The sequence below is a fragment of the Sceloporus occidentalis genome, unplaced genomic scaffold (assembly GCF_023333645.1).
Source record: "Sceloporus occidentalis isolate IW3139 unplaced genomic scaffold, rSceOcc1.0.p SCAF_2, whole genome shotgun sequence".
NCBI lineage: Eukaryota > Metazoa > Chordata > Lepidosauria > Squamata > Phrynosomatidae > Sceloporus > Sceloporus occidentalis.
Window position 1 is genome coordinate 29,382,366 of NW_028316982.1, and position 13,785 is coordinate 29,396,150.

Genomic DNA, 13,785 nt, shown 5'->3' on the forward strand with positions numbered 1-13,785 from the left:
GGAGGGCTCCTTCACTTCAGGCAGTAATATGTCTTGGGCCAGCTCTGCTTCAACCCTAAATCACTTACCATGCATCACTATGTTCCTGTCTTGCCATAGGCTACTGATTGTATAGTAATAATAAATTATAGAAGAAAACTATGATTGCAGCCAAGACTGCATGCTGTCACTTACCTCTTTGCACAGGGATAATTGCTCCTGGCAAGAAACTAATTGCACCACTGATAATTATTGAACAGCAGGGGCTATGAAATGTCTCTGAGTATACACTCTTTGCATAAAAATGATGGGTTTCTCCTGAACCATGCAGTCTTCAGACATTACCTATCTTGTGGTATAATTCCGGCAACTGAACTTCAACTTTCTCTCTTTGGAAAAGATGATATTCTGCTTGTTCACATACAGGTGGGATCATATTAAACTGTCTTGCGACAGAATAGGCTTCCTGTGGAGAGCCAGCAGCAAAAGAATAGCACATTAGTGGAGATTTCTGCTGGGGAATATAACAACACATTAATCAAATCAACCTCTCCTCCTTCCCCTTTCCCTGTGTATTTCAGAGTCACTTATTAAGGCTGTGATCTTTAATCTTGGTGATTCACTGATGACAAATATTTTATTAACCAAAATAACACCCCTGATTAATTGGGCAGCAGTCTTTTTAAACGTGATGATTTTTTAAAAATACAAGTACTTGTAAAGACTGTAGATGACAAATGGCATCACAGAATAAGCATTCTCTTCTGACTGACACAGCATCACTCAAAAACATCTACTTCCATCATGTAAAAAACAGAGAAAGCAAGAAAGCATTTTCCTTAGAGCTATTCCTCTAATAGCTCTGATTTATGCGATTTAATTGATTCATTAAGTGATTAATAGTCTAAAACTGTAGATTAATTGACTTTTTTAATTGGATGAGAATCTGATAGATAGAGAGATGCTTCCACACTTTCTTCTAAAGCAAGAGTCTGCACTCATCTCTGATTTTGAGACATTTTATTTTGTCTTTGTAAAACAAAACAAAACAAAAAATCACCTATCCACTTGGTACAGAACATAATTATGAACTGGGCATTGACAAAACTGGGTGATGACAAATCTCTGATTTTATTCATTTTACACTCTAGTGCACTGGGTTACATAACTAGTTTGATAAACTCTTGACATCTTAAGGATCTGAAATGAACTCTATGAGGTTTTCCCACATGAACATTCCCAAGAAGCAAGATCTCTACCAGAAACCTTTCTCTGTGTGCTCCCACCTTCAGAAACTGTGAGACAGGGGAAAGGGCCTTTTCTGTGGTAGAATGTCTGCCCAAGAGAAAATCACTTGGCATCTTGCTATTACATCTTATATGCCAAATGAAGGCTATTTTATTTGCCCAGTAGTGGTTTTCATTGAAAATATGACTTGGAGGCTTTTAATTCTGAATTGTTTTAAATTAGATTCAATCTATTGCTGATTTTATGTGGAAATTTTAAACAGGTTTTAGCTACAGGTTAAGTCTTCCTTATCTGAAAATCCGAAATCTGAAATGCTCCAAAAGTCAAAATGTTTTTTAATGGGTGACTGAGATAGTGACACCTTTGCTTTCTGATGGTTCAGTGTACACAAACTTTGTTTCATGCACAAAACTATTAAAAACATTGTATAAAACTACCTTCAGACTATGTGTATAAGATATATATGAAACATAAATTAATTTTACATTATATTTGTGTCCCTTCTGCAACATATCTTATTATGTATATGCAAATATTCCCAAATCTGAAAAAAAATTCCAAAATCCAAAACACTTCTGGTCCCAAGCATTTTGGATAAGGGTCCTCAACTTGTATTTAAATTTACTGATTTTTTAAAGTTTTCAGTTTTCAGTATTCTGTTTAAAATTACCTCTTTCATATTACTGTTTTTGTTGCCTGCTTTGGGAATTTCAGTCTCAATTAAAATAACATCCAACAACTACATTAACAAGTTAGGGATCAGCACCTCTTTAAAAAAAATCTAGCCTCTAGCTTAGGGCTGTCACACACTGAGTAATGAATCTCAGAAGCAAAACAAGGGGTGTGAAGGATTTGCACATGCAGTACCAATACTATACCTTGCAGCCCAAAAGGTAACATACTTAAGCTCTGATAATTCCTTAATATAGAAAGAATTATCAGAGACTGAGGATATTGTCTTCAGGACTACGGTGTTCCACATCCCCCCAGCAACACAGTCACTGGCTATATTGGCTAGGGTATTATGATACCCAAGGAAGCCATGGGATTTCTAAACACAATTTGAAAAACACTACTTGAAAATGCCAGCTCCTGCATTGCTAGAGCCGGTTTGATAAACAGACCACTAGCAGTAGAATGCAAATGCAATATTGGAGAAGGATTTCCCTCAGCAGCTCCATCTGTGGAGAACAATTCTTCAGTGCTGTGTGCTGCATATTAGTCATGATTGCTATATATTCCCTCTGGTGTGAGATACAGTATGACTCTGAGTAGCAGTGACTGGGAAACAATAGTAGGAAGGTACTATTGTGCTGAAGTCCACGTCCTCCTATAGTCAACTGCTTTCAAAAAATAAACTTTTTGTCTGAACCAGTTGTTGCAATCTTCACTGATGACCTTTTCTGACCTTATATTGCAGCCCATGAGTTGGTCCACATGTTGTTAGGATCAGCTCACAAACACACATAGCTTATTATGTTGTGGGGCTGATCATATCAACAGTATAAGGCCAAAAGATAGTTCTTACTAAAGAAATAACTAGACAGTGGCTATCAGGGAAAGCTATCCCAGAGTGCTCAACCAGGCAGACTCAAATGTCTTTCAAATAATTTTGTATTGCACTGATATATAATTGATCCCTCTACAGATGTCATTGTTGTTATCTAACTGGCCTAGGTAACAAAGCAAGCAGTTTAATAATTGGACCAATTTGAGGGACTCTGCCTTCTGTGAAAAACTGATAGCACAGAAGCACTTACTTATATTTTCCCAGAGTTTCACAGTTCTTTCTCATGTGCATATACAATAAAGATCACAGTTAAAAGAGTAGTAAATTAATTTTAGAGTTCTTTATACACATCAATAAAAATTATTAGTATATAAGTTCCATGATGAGAGCCAGATGCTTCTGTTTAAAAATTGCTGGAAAAAAACAAGTAGGAAGGTGCTATTGAATTCACATTCTTGGCTTCCCATAGGCAACTGAGTGGCTGCTGTGTGAACACTACACTGGACTAGCTGGGATCTTAGGCTGCATCTGCTCTGCAGAAATAATGCAATAATGCAAAGTCAGAGAGCTCTGTGCCACAACAGACTACAAACCCCAAATTCCAAAGCACTGAGCCATGGAAGTTAAAATGGTGTCAAACTGTATTATTTCAACAGTGTAGATACACTTTTAGTCTAATGTAGCAAGGCTCTTCTTATGTTTTGATGAAAGGGGAGTGAACTGTCTACTTCCAGATAAGCAGCTCTTAGTGGCACCAGTCATTGCTCTTCCATGATAGACTACAAGTGAAATTTACACTGATTTGGAATTGCTATTGGAATTGCCAGACTTTTTATTATAAAATACAGTTGTACCCTTAGTATCCACTAGGATTTGGTTCCAGGAGTATCACCCTCATGCATACCAAAATCTGTGGATGTTCAAATCCCATTATATACAATGGTGTAGTAAAATGGTGTTATATAAAGTAGAATATTTAGAGTTCTCAGATAGAGAGCAGTTCTAGTACTTCACCAAACTAGGAACACCAGGATGTCATAGGATGTTGTCATGGAAGTTAAAGTGGAATCATAGGGATATAACTGTATAGTGTGGAAAGGCTCTGAGAAAGGATTAAAGAACCACAAGAAAAATCCAGGATGACAATGGGCTTTCAGGGTTTGTTGTCAGTGCAATCAATGACCTCGTTTCATTCATAAAATTTTACAGAGGGTCCAGGATATAACATCTTCCTCTTGTATCTTCTTTCTCATTGCTTTCCCCATCTTTTTGTCTTTCCTCAAAAAGTCTATAAAGAAAGGAAAGATGGAACAGTTTTGACTGATGGCACTGTGCGATTGCACTAGAATTTTTGATTGGTAGTATGGGAGCACCCTTGATTTTATGTTTTGGCACTACATAATTAATTGATTAAACACTGCAGTCTAGCAACTATTGGTGTGTGTGTGTGTGAGTGTGTGTGTGTGTGTGTTGTAAGATACTTTACCATGATCTCCATAGCACTCCAACGAGAGGTTCCCCAGTACATAGCCATTCCTTGGTTTATCACGTGTGTCATCGCTCGGACAATTTCTAAATGAGAAAACAACAACAGAAGCTCAGGTAATTGCAGACAATTTGTCTAGCAAGAGTTTGTACAAGGTACCAATCAGTGACATTGGCTATACTGGGGAAAATGAATTATACTTCTGAACCATATACCAAATAAAAAGGCATATGCATGTTTAAGGATACACAATATTGTGCGTGAGAAGGCAAGCTTAAATCTGACTGCTCCAAGTTTAGCCACTGATGGATTTATCATGGCTCAATGCTATAGTATTCTGGGATTTGTAGTTTTGTGAAATATTTAGCCTTCTCTGTCAGCGTGCTCTGTTGCCACAACAAACTACAAATCCCAGAATTCCATGACAGTTAAAGCCTTGTCAAACTGCATTAATTCTGCAGCATGGGAAGGAATTCCACAACTTGGGGGTAGCCATCAAGAAGGTTCCAGTGGGCTGACCAAAAACACCTGCGATGGTTGTGGGACAGAGTGAAAATTGATCTTATTTCCCCTTCCAATGTCTTGCATAAACAAGGTGGGCAGCTGCAATCATATATAAGGTAACACCTATTTCTTCTTGATTTAATTTCCCTTCGAGATAATCTATGACAGTGGTTCTCAACCTTCCTAATGCCGCAACCCTTTAATACAGTTCCTCATGTTATGGTGACCCCCAAACATACAATTATTTTCATTGCTACATGCAAATATGTGTTTTCCAATGGTCTTAGGCGACCCCTGTGAAAGGGTCGTTCAACCCCCAAAGGGGTCCTGACCCACAGGTTGGGAACCACTGATGTATGATGTTAAGTAGGTATATTTTTGAGTTGGGCTCAAAGCTAATTTGTAGTATAGTCTGTATTTCTATATGTATTGTCTTCCAAAATTCTCTTGCATCGTTGCATAACCACCACATATGAAAGAGAGAGGCATCTTTATGTCCACATTTCCAACAATTATTATCCTTACTATTTTTCAATTTAGCTAATAGCTGTCAAGGGATATTTGTTCCCCAAAGTCCTGCATCCATTTTATCATGCTGTCTTTAATTGTTTCTTCTTTTAGTTCAGTATCCAATAAGATTCTTTTACATCTTGGATAACATCTGTTTCTTGCCCTTTGATAGAATCGTCTCTATTTCCTTTGTTTCACTTTCAATTCCCTTAAGTTTAATATCTTTTTAAAATCATTCTTTTAATTGAAAATATTGTAACCACTGTATCCCTGTTCTGAAGGGTATCTAACATTTTTAAATCCTCTCCTTTATTAGTTTTGCATAATATGTCCTTATAAGTAACCCATTTTCCTTTATGTTGTCCTTCTGTTTTGTGGAAGGCTTCCTAAGTGGACGTTCATCTTGGGATTTTTAAATAGAAACATCTCTTATATTTCTGCCATATTTTTAAAAGTGCTTTCCTTATTATATGATTATTAAATTCTTTAAGTGATACTCTGCCATCATAACATAAAAAAGCATGCCACTCTTTATCTAGATTTACGCTTTCCAAAGCTAACAATCCTTCATTTTTTAAATTAATCCAGTCCTTTATCCATGTGAAGGTGCATGCATTATAATAAACCTGAAGATTTGGCAAACCCAATCCCCCCTTTCTTTTGCTGTCTTGTAACACCGATGTTTTTATCCTGGGTTTTTCCCTTGCCAAATTAATTTTCTAATGTCTTTTGTCCAGATTTCAAAGAGCTTGTTTGTTGTAATAATGGGAATGGTTTGAAATAAAAATATCATTTTAGGAAGCACCTGCATTTGTATCAGTGCTATTCTTCCCAATAGTAATAAAATTGTAAAGTCCGCCACTTTTTCAGATCTTCTTTGATTTTATTCCAGGTTTTAGTATAGTTGTTTTCCAGGAGAGCGGAATTTTGATTTGTAATGATGATACCCAAATATTTTATTTTTTGTACTATTGTTAGTTCTGATTTTCTTGCCAAATTCTTCTCTTCTAGTTTTGAAAAGTTTTTCAGCAATATTCCACTTTTTGTTTATTAATTTTGAAACCTGCCAGGCTGCAGACCTCTTCTAATGTTGACCATAATTTTTGTATACAGTTGGAGGGGTTTTCTAAGACTATTGCTACATCATCTGCAAAAGCCCTTATTTTAATATGGTGATTTCTTATTTGTGGGCCTCGGATTTGTTTATCCTTTCTAACTTTGTTGTGAAAGTAATTATGATAAACTGTATTTTCTCATATTTTGTGCACGAGAAGTTAACTTATATACACTAGAACAGAATCAACACGCATTTTTAATGAGTTGAGAGCATTTCTATGAAGTAAATCATACACGTATGGCAACAAAAGTAAATCATACACGTATGGCAACATGAGGTTAAAAAAAATTAAAACACAAGAGGCAAACTTGTAGAAAGAGATATATGGGAGTTCTAAGTGTGCTGAAACAACTACCCCAGTGTAACATACATAACTGACTTGAGGCAAGCTGTGCAAGGGCTGTGTAGTTGTGCCCTTGTGAAATTCCTGTTTAGCTGTAACAAGGGCATGGTATAAAAGTGTATGAAGCAACTTTGCTGAAGCAATGTGTATCACTTGGGCTAGTACTTGGATGGAAGACTGCAGAAGAACACCACATAAACCACCTCAATCTCCAAAAGAGTCAGAAGATCAATAAAGCATGCATGAATCCCAATGGGTCAATTCACACAACCATTAGGTGATTTTGGTGGCCATTAATCAGGACACAACTGATGTGCTGGCAAATTATTTGAAAATTGTGACACAGCTTGGGTTCTGTTCTCATAATTAATTCAATGTGTTGGGATGAGAGAGTGAGAAGAGGCCAGTCTGTGCTGAATTCCTCTAATCCAAAGGTGGGCAACCGTGGAAGTATAGGTTTTCCTCCTATACTCCCAGCAGGTTGCATCATCCCATTTTGGCAAATGAGAAGTGATGCCATTTCACCTCTGGACACCCCTTTTGCTAATTTCTGGCCATGGGAGGTGGCCTGGAGGGCTTTGGGAAAATAAACCACGGCAATGGCCAGTTGTGGGTGGATTGGGGGTATAAATTAACCCCCAGATAGGCATTTTTTTTAAAAAAAAATATTGGAGGGTTTGGTGTGGCAAATATTGCCCAGTTTGCTGATAGTAGCAAATCCTTTAGAAGGCAGTTGCAACCACACCCCTTCGTTCAGCCAAGCCCAGCTGGGCTTGCTGCCAAGAGACTAACAGATAAGATATATCTGTTAAAGATAGGGGAAGGAAGAACTGAGAAAGTGATACAAGGCTGGTAGTGCCATCCTGAGTAAGCAAACACAGTCACAAGAGTTGATTCTCAGTTCAACAGGTGCTAATGGCTCATAGACAAGACACAAGACCAATTAATCTAGGCATGTGCACATTAATACATCGAGTGCGCATGTCTCTAACAGAATTCCAGCTACTATTGAAGTCAGGTACAGGCAAGATTCATCATGCAGTTATATATAAGTAGATGTGTTACACATAAATAGGATCAGTGTTGTTCTAGCAGTGGAAAGGCCTAAATGGTCTGGACCACCAAAACGCCACTTGAAACCCCTGAAAGCATCAGAACCAAACCTGTGGTCAGCTCAGTGTGGTACTGAAGAGCACAGACAGATTATAACTGATTCATTTTAAAACAAAATAGCCCCAAGAGGCACACCCTCAGGGTTCCCACCATGTCTATGCCAAGTTCCATATGCCAATTCTTCCAAGATCTTGGAGCTCTGGCACACACATACACAAAAACAAGAGACTTTTATTAATTTAGACAGAAGAAAACTAAAAGCAAACAGAAAGGCAGTTTTATCCATTACATCCATTATAATGCCAGAAATCTGTGTGTGGGCAAATGAGTAGTTCAGAATGAGATAAAGTGCATGGTTGCCGCAGAAACTCCTGACATTGTAGGGTTGCAAATGATTTATCACTGTTGTTCTGAATAGCCTGATCCTATGCCCAGTGCTCTGGAAACATTTCCATATTGGTTCCAGAGCAAAAGTACATATGGTAGTAATCTTAAACTCTAATCTTCCACTATAATAATAAACTACTGCCGACTATCATTGACATTATGGGATAATAGAATGGAGAAACTAAACTGATATCCACAGCAGGAGAAGGTAGGGTTTATTTCCTTGTAAAAAGAAGGATTTTTAAAAAAAAGATAATTATGAAATTGTAGCAGGAAAGGTAAAGATAATGCTTTTAAATAAAAATGAGAGTAACAATCAGGTTTTGTTTGTTTGTTCATAGAATCATAGAGTTGGAAGAGACCACTAGGGCCATCCAGTCCTTGTTGTGTGCCTTCAAGTCATTTCTGAATTATGGTGACCCTAAGGCGAATCTATCGTAGGGTTTTCTTGGCAAGATTTGTTCAGAGGAGATTTGCCATTGCCTTCCCCTGAGGCTGAGAGAGTATGACCTGCCCAATCAAGGAATCCTGACAATTAACAATTTGTAGTTCTGTGAGATATTTAGCCTTCCCTCTCAGAGAGTTTTGGTGCTCCACCAAACTACAAATCCCAGGATTCCATAGCATTGAACTGTGACAGTTAAAGCAGTGTCAAACAGCATTATTTCTGCAGTGTAGATAAAGTCTAGAATACAAGTTCCAGATAGCCATGCGAAGGTGTTTTCTGTGTGTGTGTGTATGTGCATGTGTGCGTGTGCATGCGCGTGCACGATTGCTGGGTTTTGTGCAAGAACAGCAACATTGCACAAAATATGAATGTGGAAACAGTGGGAGGTTTTTTTGTGTGCAAAAAGCTATGATGCTTCCTCATACACACCCACACCTATGTATCTTTCTGTGAATCAAAAATTCCTGAGACATTTAGGGACATGCAAACACTGGGTGAGAACTGCAAAGAAATACTCATATTCTCCACTGTTGGGGGAAAATTGTGAAAATTCAATTGTCAAATATTTACACCCTTGAATGACATTTCAGCATGTCAGCACACACCCCTAGTGTGACACATCAGTACAGTGTGAAAACCAATGGTTGGGAATTACAGCAAAGGAGATTTTGCCTAGAAGAAATTGCTTTCCCTACTGTAATTGCTGTTTGACTGTAGAACAGACTGGCACAGTAGGTTAGGATTTTTCTTTGCGGGTAATATTTTAACAGAGACTGAATAACCATTGGGATTGGTGGTTGGAATGACACAATTCAGAGCTGGGAATCATGAGGTCCTCCAGCTGTCATTGACTACAATTCTCAGAATTCCTCACTATTGACTGTGCTGCCAAAGGCTTTTGGCACTTGCAATCCAACAATATTTCAAGGATCACACAATTACCTACCTTGCTGTAGTTGATTGCTGCATTGTAATAAACAAAGAATTTGTACTAAGCAGCTCCCAAAATATCTTTTAATTTAATCAGAGACTCATAGAGCTGGAAGTGATTGCAAGAGCCATTCAGTCTAAGCTCCTATCATGCAGGAACATACCCCACTCCCAAGTCTCCTGATCTGGCAGGTATTGTCCCAGTTAATCCTCTTTCATCCCAGTCTTTCAGCTATTTTTAAAACGCCCTTCCCCACTTTTTCTCTCCTTTCACTTTCTCTCTTTGTTCTCAGTGGATTCCAATTGCTGCAAAGTAAGTGCAAAGTGCAAAAGTAATTTGCACTCAAAACTCTGCAGGGGAAAGAAGAGGAGAACCATGATCTTCCCAGTAGGCTTAGTCAAAAGCAAACTGCTGCTGTCTCTCCTATCTTGTTTGTTTTTCTTTATTACAGTGGGCTCTTGGTATCTGCTAAGGTTTGGTTCCAGGACTCCCTGTGGATACCAAAATCAAACACAATGGCACAGTGTCTCTTATATAAAATGGCAAAAAACAAGCTTTGTTTTTGGAATTTACTGTATATATTCATGTATAAGTATAGAAATATTAGTCAAAAAAGTGACCCCCAAAACCTGAGTCGACTTATTCATGGGTCAATGTAAGTATTGTACTTTAACACATATATATCCTTTACATCCTTTGCTACATGGCCTTAAATTTTACCCTCAACATATCCATGGGTCATATCAAAATCCATAATTTGGCTCCAAAACCTGCCCTCGATTTATACATGAGATTGACTTATAGTCAAGTACATACGGTATATTATTTTTTTAATATTTTCAAGCTGTGGATAGATGAATCCATGGATAAAAAAAATCTGTGGATTCAGAGGGTTGACTGTAATAACTTTTGTCATCTTGACACACACTGATGTTGCTTAGCCATAAATGTCCCAGTTTTTATCTATTAAAAGTTGATGGATATGTAGGAATAGATAGTTAAAGTATGTCCGAGAGATGGCTATCATTTCTGACAAATGACTAATAATTCTATGTGCTTCTTGGCCTTTCATCTTCATGCTTTGACATGCTAAGTATGTTTATTTAGGCAACAGGAAAAACACTCTGCACATATTAAGAAAGTTTTTCTTCCCACCATGATGATTTCTGGCTGCCCAGCATGGCTGTTGAACAATGGGTTCTGTGTGTGTATGTGTTGTATGTGTCACGTGCCTTCAAGTCGTTTCGACTTATGACACCCTAAGGTGACCCTATCATGGGCTTTTCTTGGCAAGATTTGTTCAGAGGAGATCTGCCTTTGCTTTCCTCTGAGGCTGAGAGCGTTACTTGCCCAAGGTCAAGTGGGTTTCATGGTCAAACAGCCAATCGAACCATGGTCTTCAGAGTCATATTCCAGCACTCAAGCTACTATGCCATACTGGCTCTCTTAGTATTGGTACTGGTACTGAGGTTGAAACATAATCGTAGAAAAAAGTGCAATGATTAATGTATTGAGATTGCATATGCAAAATGCAAATTAATAATATTAATATGCAAATCAATATGCATATTTATAATAATTTGCATAACATGCAAATTAGGTTCCCAGATATGAGGAGCTGAAATATGGCAACCCTACATGAATCATAATGCATTCACTTCCCACTCTAGGATTTTAATTTCTACAGAGACCTCAGGAAGGATGTGGAACCCACAAGAACAAAAAGCTGATAACACCAAACTCACATCAAGCAGTTCATTGTGGAATCGAAACAAAGAAACACGCACACAGATATAACTTGGGAAACCTACGTACCCTGAGACAAGGTTAAGAAAACAAGGACTTTGCTAGAACTTGGAAAACTTACTTTTCTGGACAACAGCTCCTGTAATCCCTTATCAGCATGGCAACACTGATGAGGAAGCAAGGGAGTTGTAACAAAGAAGTAAATGTTCCAAGTTGTGGAACAGTCCCTGAGGTAGAGGGGCATGTGGAATGCACATAAAAGTTATTCTTTGGGGTCTTATTATCATCAGCTGCACCACATAATGCAATTGCTGTTGTAAATGGGCTTTCAGCAACAACAACAATACACACCAATACTCCCTCCACAAAAGTCCTGAATCAATTATGGTTCCATGAATATTTTCCTTGCATAATAGAAAATGAGAGCTTGAACAGACGTTCCTTTCTGCTGCCAAAGAATCATAGCAACATTGCTTTCTCCATGGCACCCAAAAAGCACATGAGCAATCACGCAGTAAGAGTATTTCCAAAAGGCAACAGTGTGAGTGCTATAATTATCACCAACACCACGTGGAGCTTTTTGTATTATCTTTTGTATCTTTCTAATATATATGTTCGTATGCCTAGTGGTGTTGTGCAGGGGTTGGCAGGAGAAGGGAACAGACTCCCACAACTGCTCAACCTCGTGCTATCCATCTTGGATGTGAACAGAAAAGGGGTAGTCCTCTTATTCTTTCTTTCTTCAGCTATACTCTTCCATCACCCCACTCACTCACAATGAAGTCTCTTTTCAATAAGAACCTTTCAAACATACTCTCAGGGTACCCTCCGCTACCTTTGCTCAGTTCATAAGTCATGAATAATAAGGTGAGATGGAAAGAGTGGGCTGCATGACAATAAATCAAACCTGGAAAAAGGAGGGTGAAGGGTTGAGAATGTCAAAAGCCTATGTTGCTTTCCCGAAAGTAATAATTAATTTTTGTTTTTTTAAACAACAACTAAAACAACAAGTACATTAAATTGCTTGGTGTTGCTGGGTATGCATCTGTGTGCATGACAGATTTTTAAAGCCCAGGAAGGCAAAAATGGTGAGACAGGACTGGTATCTAGGGACATTGTGCTACAGTCCAGGTGCCAAACAGAAAATAGCAGAATACCTCTAATGGTTATCTACAACTAGGTATACAATTCTTTGCTAATTACCTTTTCAGAGGTAATTTTTAGCAATTTTTCCCATTGCATGGAAGTCTTCAAAATCTGCTTAGTTTTTGAAGACTATTTGCAGCTAGAATGTCTGTGTAAAATTCACCCAATTTGGTGCACAGAAAACAGCATTTTTCTGCACAGAAATGTCTATTGTCTGCTCATAAAATGCTGTTTTATTTGTAAAAAGTGTGAATTTTGAGCAGACTAAATTCTCAACTGCAAAGATTCTCATCAGCTTGGGTGTCTCCTCACCAGAATTTCCCATTACTTGAGAAACACATTTTTGACCATTAAAAAAAATTACCTAATGTTCTTTCCATCCCTACAAAACTGAGAGCACCCAAGCACATCATGAATGACCAGCAACCCTTTCTGGACAAATTTTGCCTTTTCGTGGACTTTAGGTGGAGGAACTATACTTGACTACAGATTATTCTCTCAGCCCTCAATAATGTTCAACTGTAACAGGCCATACATGGACATAAATACAGGGATAAGATGTGAGTACAAACCTAGATGGTAAACATCTACTCTGGCGACATCACAAGGATCCTAATAATATCATCCAAAACTTCAGGGGCACATTTACTCGCTCATCTTCTAATACAATATACGCCATCTGCTGCCAGCAATACATTTTATGCATTGTACTTTGGATAAATGGGACAGTTTTCATTTAGAAGAATAAAGGGACATTACAAAGGGCAACAGATAAAAAACAAGCACCAGAACACTTCATTTTTCTAGGACACTCTGTCACTGATCTCAAAGTGGATGCTGTGGAACAAACGAACTTCAAGAGAATAATAATAATGATGAGTAGGCTATATTTACAAATTCCACTCTATCAGCCAATGTTTGAACAGAGATACTGGTTTCTTAGCAGTATTTCTTACATATTAATATGCTTGTTTGCATTATAGTTATATGCACACAATTGGTCTTCTCTGGGACACATCTCTCTTCTTTTTTGTGACAATGTTTGGATTACAAGACAGACTTTGCTCTATCATGTTTATCTGCTTATCCATGCTTCTATGCAGCACCCCTCACACACTTTTCCCCCTTTTAATGACCTCTTTTAAGATTGTATTTGTCACCCCATCACCATACCAACACCTTTTGCATTTCTATTACATTCCCCACTTTCCTGTTCTCTGTTTTTGTGTATTTATTGACAGTACTGGTGCCCTGACAAAATACTGTGAATTTAGTAATGCTTCTCACTGCCATGAGTGTGAACATTTTATAACTATG

The 13,785-nt window shown here is 37.9% G+C and overlaps 1 protein-coding gene across 1 annotated transcript in view; it reads right to left on the minus strand.

The window, feature by feature from the left end:
* Positions 1–13,785, minus strand: part of KCNAB1 (potassium voltage-gated channel subfamily A regulatory beta subunit 1) — a 201,960-nt gene that overhangs the window by 16,978 nt on the left and 171,197 nt on the right. Inside the window, exons 9-10 of the mRNA XM_089508985.1 lie at positions 4,224–4,309; positions 325–445 (exon numbers count right to left, since the gene is read on the minus strand). Coding sequence (XP_089365111.1) covers positions 325–445; positions 4,224–4,309 — 207 coding nt within the window. The remainder of the gene's footprint in view (positions 1–324; positions 446–4,223; positions 4,310–13,785) is intronic.